The 20,532-nt window shown below is 50.8% G+C and overlaps 1 protein-coding gene across 1 annotated transcript; it reads right to left on the reverse strand.

Annotated features, from left to right (window-relative positions):
- Positions 1 to 2,522: 2,522 nt before the first annotated feature.
- LOC137166301 (RING finger protein 112-like) lies at positions 2,523 to 17,612 on the reverse strand. The gene is made up of 12 exons (XM_067567953.1): positions 17,364 to 17,612; positions 13,796 to 14,011; positions 13,171 to 13,308; positions 12,725 to 12,829; positions 12,374 to 12,424; positions 11,235 to 11,291; positions 10,407 to 10,493; positions 7,644 to 7,773; positions 7,360 to 7,490; positions 6,362 to 6,415; positions 4,668 to 4,742; positions 2,523 to 3,106 (listed from the first exon to the last, which is right to left on the reverse strand). The coding sequence occupies exons 1-12, from the start codon at positions 17,610 to 17,612 to the stop codon at positions 2,600 to 2,602; spliced, it is 1,800 nt and encodes a 599-aa protein (XP_067424054.1). The 3' UTR covers positions 2,523 to 2,599.
- Positions 17,613 to 20,532: the final 2,920 nt, after the last annotated feature.

The following is a 20,532-nucleotide window of genomic DNA, read 5'->3' on the forward strand; positions in this document are numbered from 1 at the left end:
CAGCAGGTTCAACCCATGTGTGACCCGTCTGGGCCTAGGGTTGCCCCCTGAAAATGGCAAGGTTAGGGCAGGCTGCAAAAGGAGAGCAGATTCTCCCAGCCCTGGTGGGTGACACTGAAGTCAGACTTCCCAACCAGCAACGAACAGTGCTTCTGATTCCCCACACTGGTTATCAAGAAGCTAAAATAGATATATACACAACCCCCTTTACTGCATTTCAGTCTCTGGCTCCCAATCAGCCACTAGGTCCAGTAAAGAGAGAAGTTATTTAAACTCTATACTCTTTACCAAAGAGGTTCTCCTGACCCCAAAGGGTCAGCCACATCACCAGATCATTACAATTTTGTATCTTACCCAAAATACCACGCTGCCAGCCAATCCTTTAGTAACTAAAACTAAGGTTTATTATAAACAGAAAGAAATAAACTATAAGAGAAATGTTAAATGGTGAAAGCAATCACATACGTATAAATGATTGGAAAGTCCATATATATCAGGTTTCTTGTAGAATTGTGGTTTGCAGGCTTGTATAGTCCCTCTGGTGTGTAGACTGTGAAATTTCAGCTAAGATGGGCCTACTTATAAAATTAAACTACCAAATTAATAAGTGCATAATGCAGAATATGTGAAATGGTGGCTGGAGTCCCTTTTGAAAAGATATGATTGTTTCTCATTGCAACACACCCATGCTGTCTTTCTATTCTCAAAGTATGTCTGTTATTTCATTAAGGTAACTGTTTGTTAATTGCCTCTCTGTCTGGACCATTTTCCCTAATTAATTTATCCTCTGGGAGTAACTCATCTATGCAGTAAACAGAAATGTGTTAAATGCAGGTCGTGCTAGACCTCCACTGCTCCAGACCTCTCAAAATACCTTGTGATCAAAGCTAATGGCTGGATACCATCCCAGGTATTGCTCAATTTAATCACAACAACCCCAATACCCCTTTGTTTGAAGGGTGGAACACTGAAGCTAAAGAACAAATCTAGGTGGCTAGCACCTTTTCACTAATTAAAGCACATGGGTCTGTCCCTCTTGTATTGTTTTCTGTAATTCCTGTGTTTACTCATGTAAATTAGCAAAATGCTTTGAAAAACATTGGATTGAAGAATATAAAAGAGAAGCAATGGAAATAAGCAAGCAGGCAAGCTTCAAGAGAAGAGGAATCACTCTTGACAAGAAACTGAGAAGAACTACCATCTTGCCCAGCTGCCTTCTGAGACCAGGGATCCAGGCTCTCGGGGGAAGCTGATAAGAAACCATCACCGCCTCTTGCCTGCATTGGTGAGGATAACTGCTTTTGCAGCTAAAATATACTAGACTTTTGGTTTGGGGGCTCATTTTATATGTTTATAAGTATAGTAATTAAAGCCTTTCTGTCATTATCGAACGAGAGTCGTGTCAATTCCTGAGCACACTAATAGCAGATCCCAGTCTGTGAGGTAACAGGTGTACATCCAGTACCTGGATGGGTCTCAGTTCTTTGTTTCACAGCTTCAGTCACAGATGAGTTGATTCAGAGCAATAGAGACTAAATAGTCCATGTGCAGAGTTTGTTCAAATTCTCCCATGAGACTTAGCAGGGTGATTCCAAGCTGGTGCTGGGATCTCAATCTTGCAATCCAAACTTTCCCTGACAAGCTTGGACAGATTTGAGATAAAAGGATCAGTCTCTAGAGTCTTTTATAGATCCATGCAAGCTGACCGATACTTTCTTGACAGCAGGTATCTCCTTGAACAATTAATAGATGATTAGTTGGGACTCTGAAGTACCATCTCCTATGTCCCGAGCACACCGGTAACTAGTTACATTAGCACAAGGTAATTGGCCTTTTACAGCCGTTCACAGGTATTCACTATTTAAACTTCAAAGAAAAACACAAAGAATAGTATTGTTACATTCAAAATTCCATCTCAATGTTCATATGTTCCTGTTGAACTCTTAATCAATAGAACATTGACAGACAGGAAAGCAGTTTATCTACCTTGCTAACCTCTAACAGAGATATGTAAATAACATCAAATAACTACCAACAAGACACTTGCATATCAAAGCTCTCGCCTACTTATAAGGAATGACCCTCACGACCTTTGTATTTTCCTATAATGTATCTTGAAAGGTCAGAGTTGGGCCATGCAACTTGCAAAGTTGCTTGGCTTTTTGGGCCTAGCGTCACACCATGATATTGGGAGGCAACACTGATTTGGTACAACGCATGCTAACACACTCAAGTATGATTGCTCTGCTTACACACATTAAAGGACAATTGAGAACTGTAAATATGATGGTCAAACATGATGGGACTAAAGGAATCAAAATCCTAGGGTATGTCTACACTGCGGAGTGACGTTGATTTATTTAGTTATGTAAGGAGATGATTTAGTTAGTGCAACGTGCAATATTGGGCCCAACACAGGGGAAGTGGGCGACTTTCTCCAGGCTGGGTGGTACAGCAGGTCAAATGAGATGATCCAAACATCTCTTCTTAGAACCCGGGGCTGGATGTCTGCCCCGCTCCAGGGTGGTTTGTGAGTGACGTGTCTGAGCCACGCTGCAGCTCCATCACCCCATTCGTCACCCTGTGAGGGCGCTGCGGTTCAGATCAGGGGCTTCTTGTCAGACGGATCCTCAGTGTCTTCCTCCTCCTCCTCCTCCCTTTGGCTGCCGGCACCCTTGGCCCTCTTTATATCCTTCTTGGCGATGTTCCCACCGATTCCCCCGCCCACCCCCCCCCCGACGCCTATCCCAGCTGCGACGCCCACCCCGGCTCCAATGAGACCCACAGTAACTTCAGCAGCAACAGCACCAACAGCAATCCCAGCACCGACAGCTCCGCCCACTGGTGCCAGCGCCAGTGCCCCTACGCCAATGCCCACCCCAATGGCAAATTTCTTGAAGCGCTTCTTGTAAGTCTCCAGGAATTTGTGAGCCTCCGACGTCAGCTCCTCCTCCAGCTCTGTCAGCAGGGACCCTTCCCCCGGTTCCGGCTCCCACATGTCTGTCTGGCACCGCCTCAGCAACAGCTCGCGCCGCTCTGTGAACTGCTCCGCCATCTTGTTCGGCCGCACCTTCAGGCAGGCGATCATATTCCGGGAGTTGCCGTCCTGCACCCGCCGGGAGAGGAGATGGCCAAATGTGTTACAAGGGGCCAACATTGCATAGACCCCGCCCATCCGCCCGCACCCTCACACACCGGGTGCAGCAGAGACCTGGACTGAGATCAGGGCCCCCCATTGTGCCAGCCGCTGCACACAAAACTCAGTGAGAGACCTCCTCCCCCAAAAAGCTCACAGTCTAAACACCCAAAGGCAGGATCATTCTCCCCATTTTACAGATGGGAAAACTGAGGCCCAGAGAGACTCAGTGACTTGCACAAGGTCACACAGGGGAGTCTGGGGCAGCACTGTGGACAGAACCCAGGAGTTCTGACACCCAGTCCAGCCCATTAATCACCTGGTCCATGATGCCACCACTACTGCAGCTGGCCAGAGGGGGGTGACCAAGAGCAACCTTCCTCCCCCTTCCCCTTTGGTGCAGAAGTTTGAATCTCCCATCTCTGCAGCCACCCTGGGAGCCAGAGGTACGAGGTCCCATCTCCACGGGGCTGGCCAGGAAGGTTCCCTGGCATTTCCCTGGCTGGGAACACAGCTTCTCCCAGACTCACTTTCTCCCTCAGAAAGACAGCGTGGTCTGTGCGGGCTCTGTCCATGACTCTCTGGTTGATGGTATGTCGCTGATAGCACCTTCCATAGGTCTCCAGGAAGGTCTCAGCCTCCTGAGACAGCTCTGCCTCTAACTCTGCCAGCAGGGTCTCCTTCTCCTGCTCCATCATCAGCTCCCGGCACCGCTCCAGCAGCAACCTGCGCTGCTCCACGAACTGCTCCCCCACGACACTCGGTGTTACCTTCAGACAGTCAATCCTGCGCTGGGATAGGCCATTCTGCATTGAGCGGGAGAGGAGGGGGTGAGAAGGGGGCCCAAGGCTGTTAAAAGGGGCGGGTTGTGTAGCCTGTAGTACTAACCTGCTTACTTTCACATATACACATTTCCTTATAGATTTAAGCATAAAACATATGTTTTATAATAATAGAGTCATAGATTCATATTAACGTATTATACCTGTAATGCAAGAGGCCTACAGGCCACATCCTGTATCAGAGCTAATGCAGTTTGCATACATATGTTTGGGACCTTTGGCCCAGATAAGTAATGATGTGTTAAAGGATAAGATGCATATATGGTCATAACTTTTACCCTAGATAAGTCAGGAGGTACCAAAACAAGCGGGGACTACCCAGTTTATGCCCCAAATAAACTCCACAAGCACACCACAAAATCCCTAGAAATAGCTCATTATCTTCTGATCAGATCCATTGATGAACCTATAATCCTGTTCAATTACAAAACGCTGAAAATCAGGCAACGGTCGGCAACCCTGCCTCACCAATGGCCCATCAGGCTTCAGCACAGCAATTTCCCCTCACTCCACTGACCAAGATCAGGGCCCCCATTGTGCCGGGCTTGGAGTCTCCCATTTTTGCTGCCACCTTGGGAGCCGGAGAGATGAACTCCCATCTCCTGCCCCTAAGCTAGGAGGCTGTGGGGCTGGCCGGGATGGTTCCCTGGAGTTCCCCTGGCTGGGGGCACAGCTTCTCCCAGACTCACTTTCTCCCTCAGAAAGGCAGCATGGTCCATGCGGGCTCTGTCCATGGCTCTCTGGTTGTGGAAGGTGATGGCCATCTGCACAAGGAGGATAAGGCTGGGGTGAGTCACAGCTTGTGGGACCCTGTCTCCACCGAGGACTGGAGCTTCTATCACAGCTGCCTCACGTAACAGAACATTATCCAGTGTGGCAGTGGCTTGGGGCTTCTAGTGCCGCCGGTCATCAGTTTGATCCTCACGGCAGCCCAGCCTCGACTCCTTTCCCTGCCCAGACCTGCACTTTTCATTTGTGGCTCTGTCCTATAGCTGAGAACTGTGGAAACGCCTGCCCCAGCCAGGTTCAGCCTGAGGCTGATGCCCAACAGTGCATCAGTGACACCGGATCCTGCGGGTCTGGTGGTATTTGGGGGCTGTTATCGATCTCGGGGAGGCAGATTGTTTGGATGCGACTCTCAGCTCTGGTGTGGGGCGGAGGGAAGGGTACTGTTCTGGGCTGGGTTAAACCTTGCTATGAAGCAGGAATGACTCTGGAATAGTCTCTGCTGTGGCACTGTTCTGGAGTGGCTATTGCTGAGTAGTTATTTCGGAATAGCTAGGCTGGTCTATTCCCCTGTGCAGATAAGCCCTCCCACCACCAATTTTCCTCTAGAAGAGGGCCTGCGTAGCACCTCTCCCAGCTGATCTGAGTCTGACACCCAAGCCTGTATCAGGTTTACAATGGCGCCGTGGTGCTGGGCTCACACTCAGAAGGGGCCCCAGCACCCAGACCCCCTCTGAGCAGGGATGGAGGATAGGCAGGGCCTCAGGAAGAAGGGGCAGAACTGGAGGGGGACTCAGGGCTACAGTCCAGGCACCGGGACCCAAAAAAGATTAATCTGGTCGTGGTCCCAGCCTGGGGCTCCAGCATCTACAATGCATTATGCAGGTCTGGGTGCACATCTACAATGCATTATGCAGGTCTGGGTGCAACCACCCGTATCCCAGACTCCCTAGTGCTCTCGCCAGCTGCGGCTGCCCTGTCCCATTGCTGGTGGTGCAGCCTGGGAAAATTGGACTGTCCTCTTAATTTCACTGACCAGAGGAGAAAGGAAGTCGGCCTGTGGGATTGTGGGATACTTTCAGGGTTGCGTCTACACTTGAAAGGAACAGGGCTTGAACCTTGGCTCCCAGTTTGACTTTGGCTCTGACCCTCCAGCCCCGTAGGGTCCTGAGACCCAGGTCCCTGATTCCAGGATCATGGGAGCTGCTCTCCCACCAGAGTGCCTGACCCATAGAGGAGAAAGGTGCATGTGAGGAATGTGTTCCTACAGTTCCCAGGAGCCACCTTGGCGGCACTGCCAAATGGAAACATTTGGGGGTTTTGCAGGAAACTCAGCAGTTCCTGGAGGAAAAACAAAAATCCCCATTTTCAGGCCAGCTCTGATAGATGGCTCTCATTTGTACACCACACCCGCAGGGCTGGTTCATGTTAGGGGTCTCACGGACTGGAGACATGTCCATAGGCTGGGTGACCCGTCCAGAACCAGTCACCCTCTAGTCTAGTTAAATTCCTCCATCCCAGAGTCCAAAAACCTGAGACCCAAACCCTTTCCCAGTTGCCTTCAGCAGAATGCACCCAACTCCCAACACCACCCCAGCCCTGGCATGGAGGGAAGAGGGGAGACACCCCATGGTCAGGTCAGAGACAGAGACCTTACCTGACAGGGAGAGGAGAAGCCAAAGTGACATTTCTTCATCACATCGGATAAATTCTGCAAAGGAACCAAAACAAACCATCACGTCACAGACTCCACAGGGCTTAGAAAGGCTGGGAACAGTGCTGAGATGTGGCCTCCTCTGGAGGTGGGGTCAGCTAGGGAAGAGCCGCACAGTGATACCTGCTTGCACTGATACAGATGGGGGACTGACTGGCTAGCAGCAATAAAGGAGCTGGGGGTCACAGTGGACAGGAAGCTGGATATGAGTCAGCAGTGTGCCCTGGTTGTCAAGAAGGCTAATAGCATATTGGGCTGCATTAGTAGGAGCATTGCCAGCAGATGGAGGGAAGTGAATATTCCCCTCTATTTGGCACTGGTGAGGCCACATTTGGAGTATTGTGTCCAGTTTTGAGCCCCCCACTACAGAAAAGATGTGGATAAATTGGAGGGAGGCCAGTGGAGGGCAACAAAAATGATTAGGGGGCTGGAGCACAAGACTTCTGAGGAGAGGCTGTGGGAACTGGCCTTGTTTAGTTTGCAGAAGAGAAGAGTGAGGGGGGATTTGATAACTGGCCTCAAATATCTGAAGGGGGTTCCAGGTAGGATGGAGCTAGGCTGTTCTCAATGGTAGTAGATGACAGAACAAGGAGCAATGGTCTCAAGTTGCAGTTTGGGAGGTCTAGGCTGGATATTAGGAAAAGCTTTTACCCTAGGCAGGTGGTGAAGCACTGGAATGGGTTACCTAGGAAGGTGGTGGAATCTCCATCCTAAGAGGTTTTTAAAGCCCAGGTTGACAAAGCCCTGGCTGGGATGATTTAGCTGAGGTTAGTCCTGCTTTGAATAGGGGGTTGGACTAGATACTTCCTGAGGTCCCTTCCAACTCTCATCTTCTATGATTTTAGGATTCTATGATGCCGCACAGTTATTAGGGTTATCAGTGACTGCCCAGGGAGAGTTTCCCTGTCCTACATTCTGCAGCACACCTGGCCTCTCCCCACCTTTATCTTGGCAGTGAGTTGTGTCCTGTTGAGTGGCTCCCCATGCTGGTCCCTCCGGACGTGTTGGCCAACGAAGCCCACCAGGGAGGTGACGTAGCCCCTCAGGCTCTCCTGGAAATCCTCATCCATGTCTGCAAAGGGGAGAGAGATGGACAATGGACGTCAATCCAGGGCCTCTCTGATCCCCCTTCTCTCTACCTTCCATGCCCAGGCATGATCAGTGACCCAGTCACATTGCTCTGCACATGGCAGGGGGGTGAGAGCCACTCTCCTGGGTCCTTTACCTCTCAGCCTTCCCTCGCTTCCATTCATGATCCCTTTGCCAGGGAAGGGCATCAGGTAACAGCGGGTGCTGCTTCTCTTCAGTGCTTCCAGGGCCTTGGGGTGTTTGCAAGGGGACGTCACCGCCAGCATCTGCCGGAGCCAGGGGGAATCGTTACACTGACACACGATACACAGTGTTAGCGTTAGCCAGAGCTGCTGGGCAGTAGGAGAGGGTCTGGAGGAGCCTGCCTGGTTTGTGGCAGACGTTGGGAGGGGTGCAGTGAATGAGGCAGGGGATGGCAGGAAGAGAAAGGAGTGGCTCCCAGTCCCAGTCTCCACTTCTCCAGCTCCCAGCCTCTCCATGCTCCTTGTTGTCCTTTCTCTCCATGGCCTGGCTTTTATCCCCTCCACACTGCAATGAAGCTGCTTCCTCCTCCATGCTGCCTGGGCTCACTGTAAACATGGGGTGACAGGCGCCCCCGCTCTCAGTTCTGGCACCTAGTCTGGGCAGGAATTACAGGGAGACTCCAGCATTGCTTCTGCAGCCCCGGGCTGGAGCATGCTTCTGAACGGACTGTTTGGAGACTGCAGCAGGAAAACACTAGCACAGAGTTCTTAACCTTTTTGTGCTGGAAGACTGCAGCTTTGAACTTCAAAACAACTGTGAGCCCCTGAGTTGAAAAAATTGTGACTCCTTCTTACCCTTGGTCCTGAGCTGCTGGGCTGACCCATGTAACTTAGCTTTGCAGTGTCCCCTGTGGTGAAACACAACTGTGACCCCCCGTAACACTGGCTCTGCCCCCTGAATCCATCCCACAGCCCCCCTGGGGGTCGCACCCTCCCCGACCGAGAGACACTGACCTTGCAAGTCTCTCCTGAGTATTACTTGGCCTGGCTTGTTACTTGGCCAAATGGGGGGGATTGTCTTTGGAACAGCCCAGGGCAAATCTCTGACACATGGGCCACCCCCTGCTAAGTGTCAAGTCCCTGCTCTGAAGTGGGGCGGTTGCTAGAGATGTTCAAAAAAAGGAACATCTGAATTTTTCTTTCAATATTGCCCAACCATGTGTCTTTCTTTAGCCACATTCTCAGAAACAGCTGGAGGGATGACGATTGCCTGGTCTGTTCGTCCCCTCTGAAGTACCTGGTGTGACACACTGCACCAGCATGTACACCCTTGTGGTGTGATTGTGTATCATTCTTGTTCACCCTTGTAGTGTAATTGTGAGCCAGAGAGATGTGTAAGCAAACCAGATATGAATCGATTTTTTACTATTTGCCAATTATATATTGATATTTGCTAATTGCCCTGTGTGATTTTTAATGTAATATTAGAAATGATGCTGTTCTTTAATGAATTTCTTTACTGCTTGTCATAAGTGAACTGTATTTTGTTAGGTTCCTTCATTCTGCTGTGTTTCTTAACCTTGGATTAGTTGCTTTTTAAGTAGGAGTGAGGAATGTGTGTGGGGTTTAAATAGATAAGGAGAGATGCCAGCACAAACCATTCGGACAACAAAGAGGGGAATAAAGATGCCAGCTGCAAGTATCACCCTGCCCTGAAGGCTGAAGAATGCAGATAACAACCCTAAAGCATGAGATAATCCACCCTGAGAATGTAACAAAATGTGAAATAAGAAAAGGAGAGGGCACGCTTGCCACTGACTGGTGCCTGGCTACCGTACAGAATCTGAAGACAGCAGGACACAGGAAGACCCATAGACTTACATGAGAGCCAGCGACTATGAAAATAGGTTAAGAACATGGAAACTTTGAGTCCATTCTGCAATTATCATAGAGTACCATCGGATTGCGCACTGACAGAGGCCTGGCTCCCACCTCGTGCTCAGTCTATCTGGCTGATAGGCTGGCTTGAGCAACGCATACTAAGGACTGGTAATTTTACTATATCAGCCTCCTCAACTCTTGGGTGTGTGAATGTGAATGTGTGAACCGTTGCTTGTTGTCCCCTGAACAGATCAGCAGGAGATAAAGGTGGGGAATATGTCAGTGGGGTGAATTCCAATGTCAGCAGTAATATTCCCAAAGGACAGCAGAGGAATACAGCAGGGGAGGCCTCACGAAGGCATGCATAAAACAACCCAGTTCTGCAGGAACAATGGGAGCAGTGGGGGAATACAGCAGGGGTGGAGAACACGTGGGTGCCCAGCATGGGGAGAGGAGGATAGAGCAGGAGGAGTGAGGGTCCATTGTGTTAATTTAGATGGAAAATATGGGCTAAAAGTGTTGACATAACCCAGCCATTGCTTGCTGGGGGCTGTGCCTGGACTGCCCAGGGAGTTTTGGAGTCATTCCATTGCATAATCCCAAGTAGGGGGCACTCACTCACTTAGTGGGGAACAACTTGCTTGCTGGGGGCTGTTCTTGGACTGCCCAGGATTCACACAGCGGAGCAGAGTGAGGTGGGCTCTGAGAGTGAGGGTTTGGGGTAAGAGCAATACACCAGTCCAGATTGCAGAGGGGAACGTCACACCTGGCATTGACCACTGTCAGAAGACAGGATAATGGGCTGTATGGACCATTGGTCTGACTCAGTTTGGCAGTTCTCATGTTCTTACAGAGAAATACAGAAAGAATTCATCCTGAGGCAAAGAACAAGCATGGAAAATTTCAGCCCAAATAGTTAAAGTTTGGCAAAGCAACTAAAAAGGGGTCTTATAACGGGATTTGTCAGGCAACTTTTATCCAGTGTGGTGCTACCAGCCCCTTAGAGGGGAAAGGCCCCATATCCCAGTCCCCACTCCCATGAACCCCAGAGTCACCTGTCTAATGTCTCTCAGATACTTCTTCCCACCCTGGTCTCCAAAGACCAGGGAGCTGCTCCAATCCCGCACCAGCAGGTCTAGGTGCTGCAGAGGAGACAGGAGGGGAGGAGGGTCACTGTGGGGCTGGAGGATGCTGGGATGTGGAGAAGGACAATGTCAGGAGGAGAAATTGAACCCTTAAGGAATGGGGCAGAGGGTGCCTGGGGCAGGAGCAGGCTGTGGGGAGGGGGAGGGGTCTTCAGTATATGCGCAACGTGCCCAGCCATTTGATAGCATCACCGTCAGCCAGGTGGAGAGCTGACAGCCCGCTGTAGACATAAGTCAGCAGGCCCTCGTCAAGGCTATACACCGTAGTCTGAAGATGAGCACAGCTGGCTCGCAGGTTGTTAGAGCCACCCCATCTGAAGGAACCAGCCACACAATTGCCCTGACCTGTTCGAAACCAGCTCAGGTGCCTTGGCAGGTCCAAACCTGGTGGACATATGCTGGGGTTGGTGACGACTGAGAGATTCGCTGATTGCTCGTTGTGCCAAGAGATTCCACCTGCATGCCCCACAGTGCCATAAAATGACCCTAAAGAGCGTCTGGAAGGCAGGTGAGCTGGTGGGTGGTGGACGAGGTCTGCATAGAAAGGCAGGTCGCCATTTTCATGGCTCGTAGCCAGCAGCATGACAGAGCGAATATGGGGCGATGCTGCATTACTATGTATTGGCAGCCACGGTAACGGAGTTGCACGGAAAGTCCCTATAACGATGCGCATAGGGGAGGGGTGCAATGGGGGAATACGTGGGGCAGGGTGGGTGATGGGGGGTGATGTTGTCTCACCTGAATAGGCTCCAGTCCGTAGGCCTCTCCCACCACTTTAGCCACATGCAGAAACATCTGCAGAGCAAAGCAGGGGGATGGTGAGTCTGGGGCCCCACAGGCATTTACTGTGATGGGGAGGGGACCCTGCCTGTGATCAGAAAGGGATCTGACAGCCCCTTCCCCCCATCTAAGCTGCTACCTCCACCCATCACAGAGAGCGAGGCCCGGCAAGCACAAAAGCAAACTGGATTTGGACAGAGACGTTTTCACAGGTCGCAGAGAAGCAGGCTGCACCCGGCCAAGGGGGTGTGCGGGGACACCGGGGGGGAGGGGAGGGGGACACCGAGATCTGGTGCCAGGGGATGGCCACCAGTGCACACCCCTCCTCCACACACTGTGCCCCATGGACGCGCATGTCTGGTTCCAGGGCTCACTCCCTCTCTCCAGGGTGCTCCGTGGAGGTGACAGGTGGGTTGGGTATGTGATCCTGATGTGGGGTCCTTTCCCCGAGGCATTCCCGGGATGCACCTGAACCCCACACAAAGAGCACTGTCTCAGGCTGACGGACACCATCAACACTCTTTGAACAGCCCCGGGGTCAAGCCACGGCTATGCTCACACCTTGCAGAATTTACCTGGGCTCTCCCTGGGTTACCATCACTCTGTGTTAAGCAGGTTTTCACCAGTGACTGGACCTGGGGCTGCGTGGATGGATAGAATCCCTCCCAGAGCCAACCCATCCCATGCAGAGAGATTCTGCTCCCCCAGGCCACGGCTGAAGGCAGGACACGCCAGATGCTGCAGATGGTAGGACCTAGCTTAGGGCATGACCTGAGGGGGCTGAGGCTGGGTAAGAGCCTGAAGAGAAGAGCAAAGCAGAGCAGGATGCAGAGCGTTCCCATCAATGGTAGAGCTGGGATGGAGGGGAGTGATGGATCCAAACTTTGTCCTAGTAGCCAATGCCAGACACCTGGGAGCAGGGAGCCAGACTGGGCCGCATGTGGGTTGACTCAAGACCTTTATGTGACCATGGGAGACTCAGTTTCTCTCTCTGGGCCTCAGTGTCCCCACAGGACCAATGGGGAGGGAGAATAACCCTGGGGGGTCTGCAGAGAACCTGGCATGGCTGAGTTCTGCATCACACTGCCCAGCCTCACCTCCAGGTATTCAAGATCCGTGTCCTTCACCTGACTGCCAATATTCAGTATCTGCAAATAATCAGGAGATGGACAGAGCTACAGCCACGAGCAGGGATTGCCGGAGCAGGCCACGCCACAGCCACATCACCCACCACGCAGCACAGCCCCCATAGCGCCACACGGGGCATTGGGGCCAACCCTGTCTGCTAGGGGAGAGCGCCCCCTGCTGAATGCCCACCTCACTCCATGCCACACAGTGCTTCCTGCAGCACAGCACCCCCTGATGGGCCCCCATCCTGCTCCCTGCAGCACAGTCCCCCCCCCATCCCCACTTGCTGCTGCACAGCATCCCCTGGTGAGCTCCCCAACCTGGTAGGAGCTGAGCAGCATGGACAAGGCGGAGAGTTTGATGCTGGTCTCCTTGTTACTTCCAATGTCCATGGAGCCCTCGGTGTCTATCAGCAGCACGGCCACCTGGGGGACAAGAGTGACGACCTCAGGTCAGCTCCCGGCTTTGTGCAGTAACTCACGGACCCTCCAGCCTCCAGAGCCTGCCCCGTGCTCAGCCCCAATGGCACCTGGCACCTTGTTCCAGCCCGTCCCAGTGTTAGCTCCTTCCTCTTGCGCTTCTCCATCCCCCCATTATCCATCCTGCTAGGTACCCCTGGGGCCTTTCCATGTCTCCATCCTTCCCTCCCTATTTCCCCCATTCCCTCTGTTCCCAGCCCTCTTCTCTCTTTCCTCTTTTCCTCCTCCCCACGCCCCCATGACCTCCTCCTCTATTACTTTGCACCCCCCAACACAACCCCACTTACTTTGCCCCCCTTGTCCGGCACCCAGAAGGGCTGACTCCACGCCCACACGCCCTTGGTGACTCTCTGTGTGTCCATGTGCCACTCAAACCCCTCCAGGGGCTCGTCCTCCTGGCCCATCCACGACCCTTCGCTCGCCTCCTGCCGGAAGGACACACAGGAGGGGGTGGGGGGGATGTCAGTCCAGGGTGGGGGAGGAGAGTGACTGGTCCCCCTTGCCCCCAGGATGCAACCTCTCGGTGGGGTGGGAAACGGGGGTTAATTGCACTAGTGTGGCATGGGGAGGAATACATGGTGATGGCTGTCCTCAGGCTCTGACAGGCAAATCAGCAGAACCACTGCCGCCTAGACAGAGAGATGAACAGACAGACACACTGCGTTCCAGAAAGACACACAGGCAGACAGAGAGACATGCCTGGGTTCAGACAGACAGACAGACAGACATTAATATCAGGCAGAATTCCAGGCAGACAGACACACTAGGGTCCAGCCATGGCACCACTTAAGCGGACAGGTTGGGGAGGAGGGAGGGACGCTCAAAGATGCATGTGCAGCTCTGAGCCCTCCAGCAGGGGGAGGTTGGGGCTGCTCACACCCACAGCTCACTCCTGCTTCCGTTTACACTCACCTGGTTCTGGAGCCGGCGCAGCAGGTAGTTCATCAGGAAGGATTTGCCCCAACGCTGCTCTCCGATGATGGAAATCAGGCAGATGGGGGTGTCCCTCATCCCACCCTGCTCCAGCCAGAAGCTCAGGGCCTCCTCGTCCAGGACCACAGCTCCTTCTTCATCGATATGCACCAGCTGCACCGGGTGCCCCTGCTCCAGCTCAAGCTCTGGCCCCTGCTGCAGGGACAGAGCAGGGTCAGAGCTGGGACCCCACCCCTGAGACGGCCAGTCCCCACTCACCCCAGATCAGTGCCCCAGACCCCATTCCACAGCCTCTCGAGCCCCATTTCCCCTGCCCTGGGGCCGGATCAGAGCCAGCAGTCCCTGGAGGGGAATGATCCCTATATTCTGGTTGGGACACATCAAGGGAGAGTGCGCCAGCCTGGGGAAGATGCTTAAAGAAACGGACACTCAGGTGATCTTCAGTGGAATTGTTCCTGTCCCTGGAGGAGGAGAGCGAAGGTGAGACAAGATGATGATGATCAACAGATGGCTCAGGCAGTGGGGCTAAGCAGGACTTGGTATGTTTGTCCACTGGGAGGTGCTCACAGACAGAGGACTCTTCTCATGGGATGGACTCCACCTCAGCAGGGAGGGAGATAAACTTCCAGGAGGGAGGTTGACACAACTGATTAAAAAGCTTTTAAAACTAGGAATCCTGGTTGATGTTTGTGGAATCTCCACGCCTGATCCTAACACAGAGCAAGAGGAAAATCAAGTAGGAGAGGCTGCAGCAATGGAGAAAGGAACGAGAGAGGGTTGGAGAAGGGACGACAAGGGGAACGCTAGTGCCAAGACGACCAACACTGGGTAGCTGATACTGGCAGTAAAATGACTGTACCTCCCGGGGTGAGAGATCTGGGCAAAGCCAAGCAGAAGCAATAAGATGTCTGCACAGCAACGCAAGGAGCCTGGGTGAGAAAATGGACAATGAAGTGTGGGAGTAAAACCAGATATTATCAGGGTAACAGAAACATGGAGCAATCGCAGACATGACTGGAGTACAGGAAAGACAAAAGAAAGACAAAGGTGGTGGGGTAGCATTGTGTATTAATGAGCAGCTGAAATGGGAAGAAATTAGAAGTGATAAGAATAGATAAAACAGAATCCGTTTGGGTCAAAAGCGCTTTGGGGAAGAAAACTACCAGAGGCTGCCCTGGGATAGAGCTTGGGGTCTAGGATCTGGTTAGGATATGGACAGAGACTTCTTTAATAGTCTGAATGAAATAAATCCCCTTGGGAATTGTGTGGTTATGGGAGACTTTAATTTCCCAGATATAGACTGGAGGAGAAGCACTACTACTAATAATGATAGGGTCCAGATATTCCTGGATGTGACAACTAACAGATTTCTTCACCAAATAGTCACCAAACCCACAGGAGGTGATACCAGTTTAGATTTAGTATTGGTAAGTAATGGGGACCTCTCTGAAGAACTGGCTGTAGAGGACAACCTTGGCTGAGGTGACCAGGAGCTAATTCAGTTTAAACTAAATGGAAGGATAAACCACCCTAGGTCAGAAGCTAGGGTTATGGATTTCAAAGGGCAAATTAAAAAGTGAAGGGATTTAGGTAGGGAAGTGGACTGGCCTGCAAAGCCGAAGGGTTTGGATGTGGAGGAGACTTGAAATTACTTGCAGAAACTATCTGGAGTCTGCATCCAGGGCAAAGCCCATAGGGAAGGGTTGCAGCTGACCAATCTGGATGAACAAGGATCTCAGACAGGTGATTAAGAGAAAGCAGAAAGCCCACAAGGAATGGAAGATGGGAGGGATCAGCAAGGAAAGTTCCCTCTGGAAGGTTAGAAAGTGGAGGGAAAAGTGAGAATTGCCCAAAGCCACGCAGTGCTGAACCTTGCAAAGGAAATTAAAACCAACAGGAAAAAGTTCTTTAGCCATATCAATAAAAAGAGAACAAGGAACGAAGAAGTAGGTGCACTGAAGAATGGCCGATTTCATGGGCCAATTTCTTTAATATTCTTGGGAGGAGATAAAAGATACTTTGCCTCAGTTTTTAATAAGTGAAAGGGGAAGCTTGTGACAAGGTGGCTGATGGGAACAAGAATGTGGAAGTGGAAATTATGACAGAATTGGCTGAAATGGAAGCCAAATTCAAACAGTTTAACAGGACCAAACTGGGGGGACTGGATCATCTCCATCCAAGAATATTAAAGAAATTGGCACATGAAATTGCAATCCCAATAGCAAGGATTTGTACTTAATCTGTAAAAGAAGATCTGGACCACCCTGAAAACTGGAGTGATAGAAATGGGATGAAATTGAATAGTGAAAGGTTCAAGGTCACGCACTTAGGGACTAACAGTAAGAAATTTTGCTATAAACTGGGGATGCATCGGTTGGAAGTGACAAAGGACGAGAAAGACCTGGATGTATTGGCTGATCACAGGATGACTATGAACCACCAATGTGATGCAGCTGTGAAAAAGTGTAATGTGGTCCTAGGATGCTTCAGGCAGGGTATTTCCAGTAGAGATAGGGAGGTGTTAGCACCATTATACAAGGCTCTGGTGAGACCTCATCTGGAATTCTGTGTGCAGTTCTGGTCCCCCATGTTTAAGAAAGGTGAATTCAAACTGGAACAGTTGCACAGAAGGGCGACTAGGATGATCTGAGGAATGGAAAATCTGCCTTATGAGAGGAGACTCAGGGAATTTGGCTTGTTTAGCCTAACAAAAAAGAAGGCTGAGTGGAGAAATATTGATCTCTATAAATACATCAGAGGGATCAATACCAGGGAGGAAGAGGAGTTATTAGCGCCAGTGTTGGCAGAAGAATAAATGGATATTAACTGGCCAGGAACAAGTTTAGACATGAAATTAGATGAAGGTTTCTGACCATCAGAGGAGTGAAGTTCTGGAAAAGCCTTCCAAGGGGGGCAAAAAACCTAACTGGATTCAAGACGGAGCTTGACAAGTTTATGAGTGGATGGTATTATGAGACTGCCTACAATGGGATATGGGCCATCTGCGACTGCAAGCAGCAAATGCACCCAACAGCCAGTGATGGGACACTAGATGGGCAGGGCTCTGAGTTACTACAGAGAATTCCTTCTCCAGTGTCTGGCTGCTGAGTCCTGCCCACATGCTCAGGGGCTAACTGGTCACCATATTTGGGGTTGGGTAGGAATTTCCCCTCGGGTCAGATTGGCAAAACCCCTGGGGGTTTTTAACCTTCCCTGCAGGTCATTGGCTGGGCTGAACAGGAGTGAATGGACATGGTGTATTCTGAGCAATTTGCTGTTTTTAAATCATGATGTGAGGACGTCAGTAACTCAGCCAGAGGTTAAGAATCTATTACAGGAGTGGGCGGGTGAGGTTCTGTGGCCTGTGACGTGCAGAAGGTCAGACTAGATGATCATGATGGTCCCTCCTGGCTTTCATGACTATGAGTTCATGTGTCCCGTTCCCCACCCCTCTGAGCCAGCCAGTCCCCACCCTAGGGCCGGATCGGACCCGGCATCCCCTTGATGGGAAAGTTCCTTTCCCTTTATCCAGCCTGTCTGGTCTCACCTGCTTTGTCTCTTCCTGCAGCTGCTCAGTGATTTTCTCCACCAGTCTTTTGACACGTGTGTCCGGGATCATCCTGTCTTTGGAGCAGAGAGCCCGGCACTCGGGGCACTGGTAGCCCTGGGCCGACACTCTGCTCCAGTGAGTCAAGAGGCAGCCCTGGCAGAAGTTGTGGCCGCACTCGATGGAGACAGGGTCATTCAAGGTTTCCAAGCAGATGGAGCAGGTGACATCCTCCCGGAGTCGTTCCATCCCTCCGGCCCTGCAGGTTTGGGGAGATCCACTGGGTCAGAATCTAGCAAGTGGGGACACCAGGGCTAAGATGCTAGAGCAGGGGGGCTGGGAGCCAGGACTCCTGGGTTCTATCCCTGCCTCTGAGAGGAGAGTGGGGTCTAGGAGGTAGAATAGGGGGAGACAGATCTCAGACTGTGCTGCCGCTGAGATACCTTCAACCACAGTGTGACGTTGTCTGGAATATGAATGACCCTTTGTAATATTATTTAATACCAATATGACAAAATTACAATGATTCTCGCAAGCTAGGCCATGTCAGGTAGCACTGCAAAGGCTATAGTTTGCTATGTATGATAGTGCTGTTAATGTGTATGTATTGTCATCACACTGTAAGTTATGGAGATGTGTGTTAGATCTGTGTCCAAACACTTGTGCTGTGCTACTGGGTCGCATCCCCCAGGCAGATTAGTAATGATTCATGGAGGGCCTCAATGATACAATGAGCCCAGGAGAGAAGCTAGGCTGGCACCTATGGCTATGAGGACATGTAGGGACATGTCTGTGGTCAGGGGAGGCGTAAGTGCCTTTCCTGGCCCATGGGCTGTGAGCTTGTGTTTGAAACAAGCCACACGGCAGACCAGAAAATGCAACTTCACCCTCTCCATCTTCTCTTCTTTCCTGCTTCCTGCCTCTGGATCAATTCACCTACAATTGAAGCTGTGAAAGAGAGGATGGAGACCCATCCAGTCCCTGGATGTACACCAGAGGGACTGTACCAGCCTGCGAACGCCAATACTGCTGAGAAACTGGCATATATGGACTTTGAAGTCATTTGTCTGTATCTGATTGCTTTGATCATGTAACATCTCTTGTCTTGTTTGTTTCTTGTCTTTTATAATAAACCTTTAGTTTTAGTTACTAAATTGGCTGGCAGCATGGCAATTGGGGTACGATCCAAACCCATATTGATCTGGCAATGTAGCTGGCCCTTGGGGGATCAGGAGAACATTTTGGTAAAGGGAACAGAGTTTTTTTAAGTAACTTACCTCTTTACTGGACCTAGTTGCTGACTGGGAGCCGGAGACTGAAATGCAGAAAAGGGGGCTGAGTAACTTCTTGTTTTAGCTTGATAACCAGTGTGAGGGATCAGGAGCCCTGTCTGTGCCCCTGGTTGGTGAATCTAACTGCAGTGGTAGCTATCAGTTCTGGGAGAATCTGCTCTCCTTTCTGCAGCCTGCCCTGAACTAGGCATTTTCAGGTTGGCTGCTCCAGTCACGGATGGGTCATTCATGGATCTTAGCGCTATCAGTACCCTTCAGCCCCAACCTGCAGCCCCTTCTATCCCAGCCCTGGGCCTCTGCCCCCACAGCTCTGTCAGTGCCCCTCACTCCCGACCCGCAGCCCCCTGCTAGCCCAGTCCTGGGCCCCTCCCACCACAGCTCTGTCAGTGCCCCTGAATCCCGACCCGCAGCCCCCTGTAGCTCAGCCCTGGGCTCACCTCCTCCCAGCTCTGCTCCTGTAGCTCACCCTGGTGAACAGACTCGAGCGCAGACCCCGAGGTTAATTCTTTCTTTGTCTCTGATTTTTTCCTTCTGCCTCCTTTGCTCTCTTTGTGTCTCTCTCTGCCCGGAGTTACTGGAAGGAAGGGAGAACCCCCCTCAGTTTCTCTTTCACTCACTGGTTTCGTAACCCAGTGCACAGCTCTGGTGGAATAGCCACTAGTAAAAGGACCAGAGGCCTCGCTCCAGCTCTCTTTACCCAGAGGCCGACCTGCCCAGTCTCCCCTTACACTCCCCCGTGAGGCATTTTAGTTGCCCTTCTCTGTACCTTTTCCAATCCCCATATAACTTTTTTCGAGAGGGGACGACCAGCTCTGCAGGCAGTATTCAAGCCATGGGCGTACCATGGATTTATATGGTGGAATTTTGATATTTGCTGGTTTATTATCTAGCCCTTTTCTAATGGCTCCCAACACTCAGTTACCTCGTTAACTGCCACTGCACATCGAGCAGATGTTTTCAGAGAACGGTCCACAATGACACCTAGATCTCTTTCTTGAGTGGTAACAACTAATATTGATCCAATCATTTTGTAGGGATAGCTGAGATTATGTTTTCCAACGTGTACTACTTTGTATTTATCAGCATTTTAGTAGCATTTTTATTAATGGCCTGGAAGAAACCATAAAATCATCACTGATGAAGTTTGCAAAAGACAAAAATTAGGGGAGTGGTAAATAATGAAGAGGACAGGTTATTGATTCAAGAGAGAAGTGGATCACATTTAAAACTGGATACAAGCAAACACTGTATGTTTTAGTGTGGCTAAAGGTAAATGTACCATCTAGGAGGAATGAATGTCAGCCATTCTCACAGGCTGGGGGAATCACTCCTGGGAAGCAGAGACTTTGAAAAAGATTTGGGGGGCATGGTGGATAATCAGCTGAACATGAGCACACAGTGTGATGCTGTGGCCAAAACTGCTAATGTGATCCTCGGATATTTAAACTGGGGTCTCTCGAGCAGGAGCAGAGAGGTTATTTTATCTCTGTATTTGGTATTGGTGCGACCACTGCTGAAATTCTGTGTCCATTCCTGGTATTAACAATTCAAGTAGGATGTTGATAAGTTGGAAAGGCTTCAGAGTAGACACCTAAGAATGATTAAATGATTAGAAAACCTGCCTTAAAAAGATAGACTTAATGAGCTCAATGTATGTTTGTATCTTAAGAAAGAGAAGGTTAAGGGGTGACTTCATCACAGTCTATAAATACCTACCTGGAGAACCAGTGGTGTACCGAAGGGGGAGGATGAGGGGGGCCAGGCCCCCGGGTGCTGGATTGCAGAGGGGCACCAGGCCGGCCATTCAAGATACTCAGTGGGCAGGGGACGCAGGAAGCTCTGAGGTCCTCCTTGAATTTACCAAAGGTCATGGTGGA

The sequence above is a fragment of the Emydura macquarii genome, unplaced genomic scaffold (assembly GCF_026122565.2).
Source record: "Emydura macquarii macquarii isolate MOO-44397 ecotype Brisbane River unplaced genomic scaffold, CSIRO-AGI_Emac_v2 contig_2833, whole genome shotgun sequence".
Classification (NCBI taxonomy): domain Eukaryota; kingdom Metazoa; phylum Chordata; order Testudines; family Chelidae; genus Emydura; species Emydura macquarii.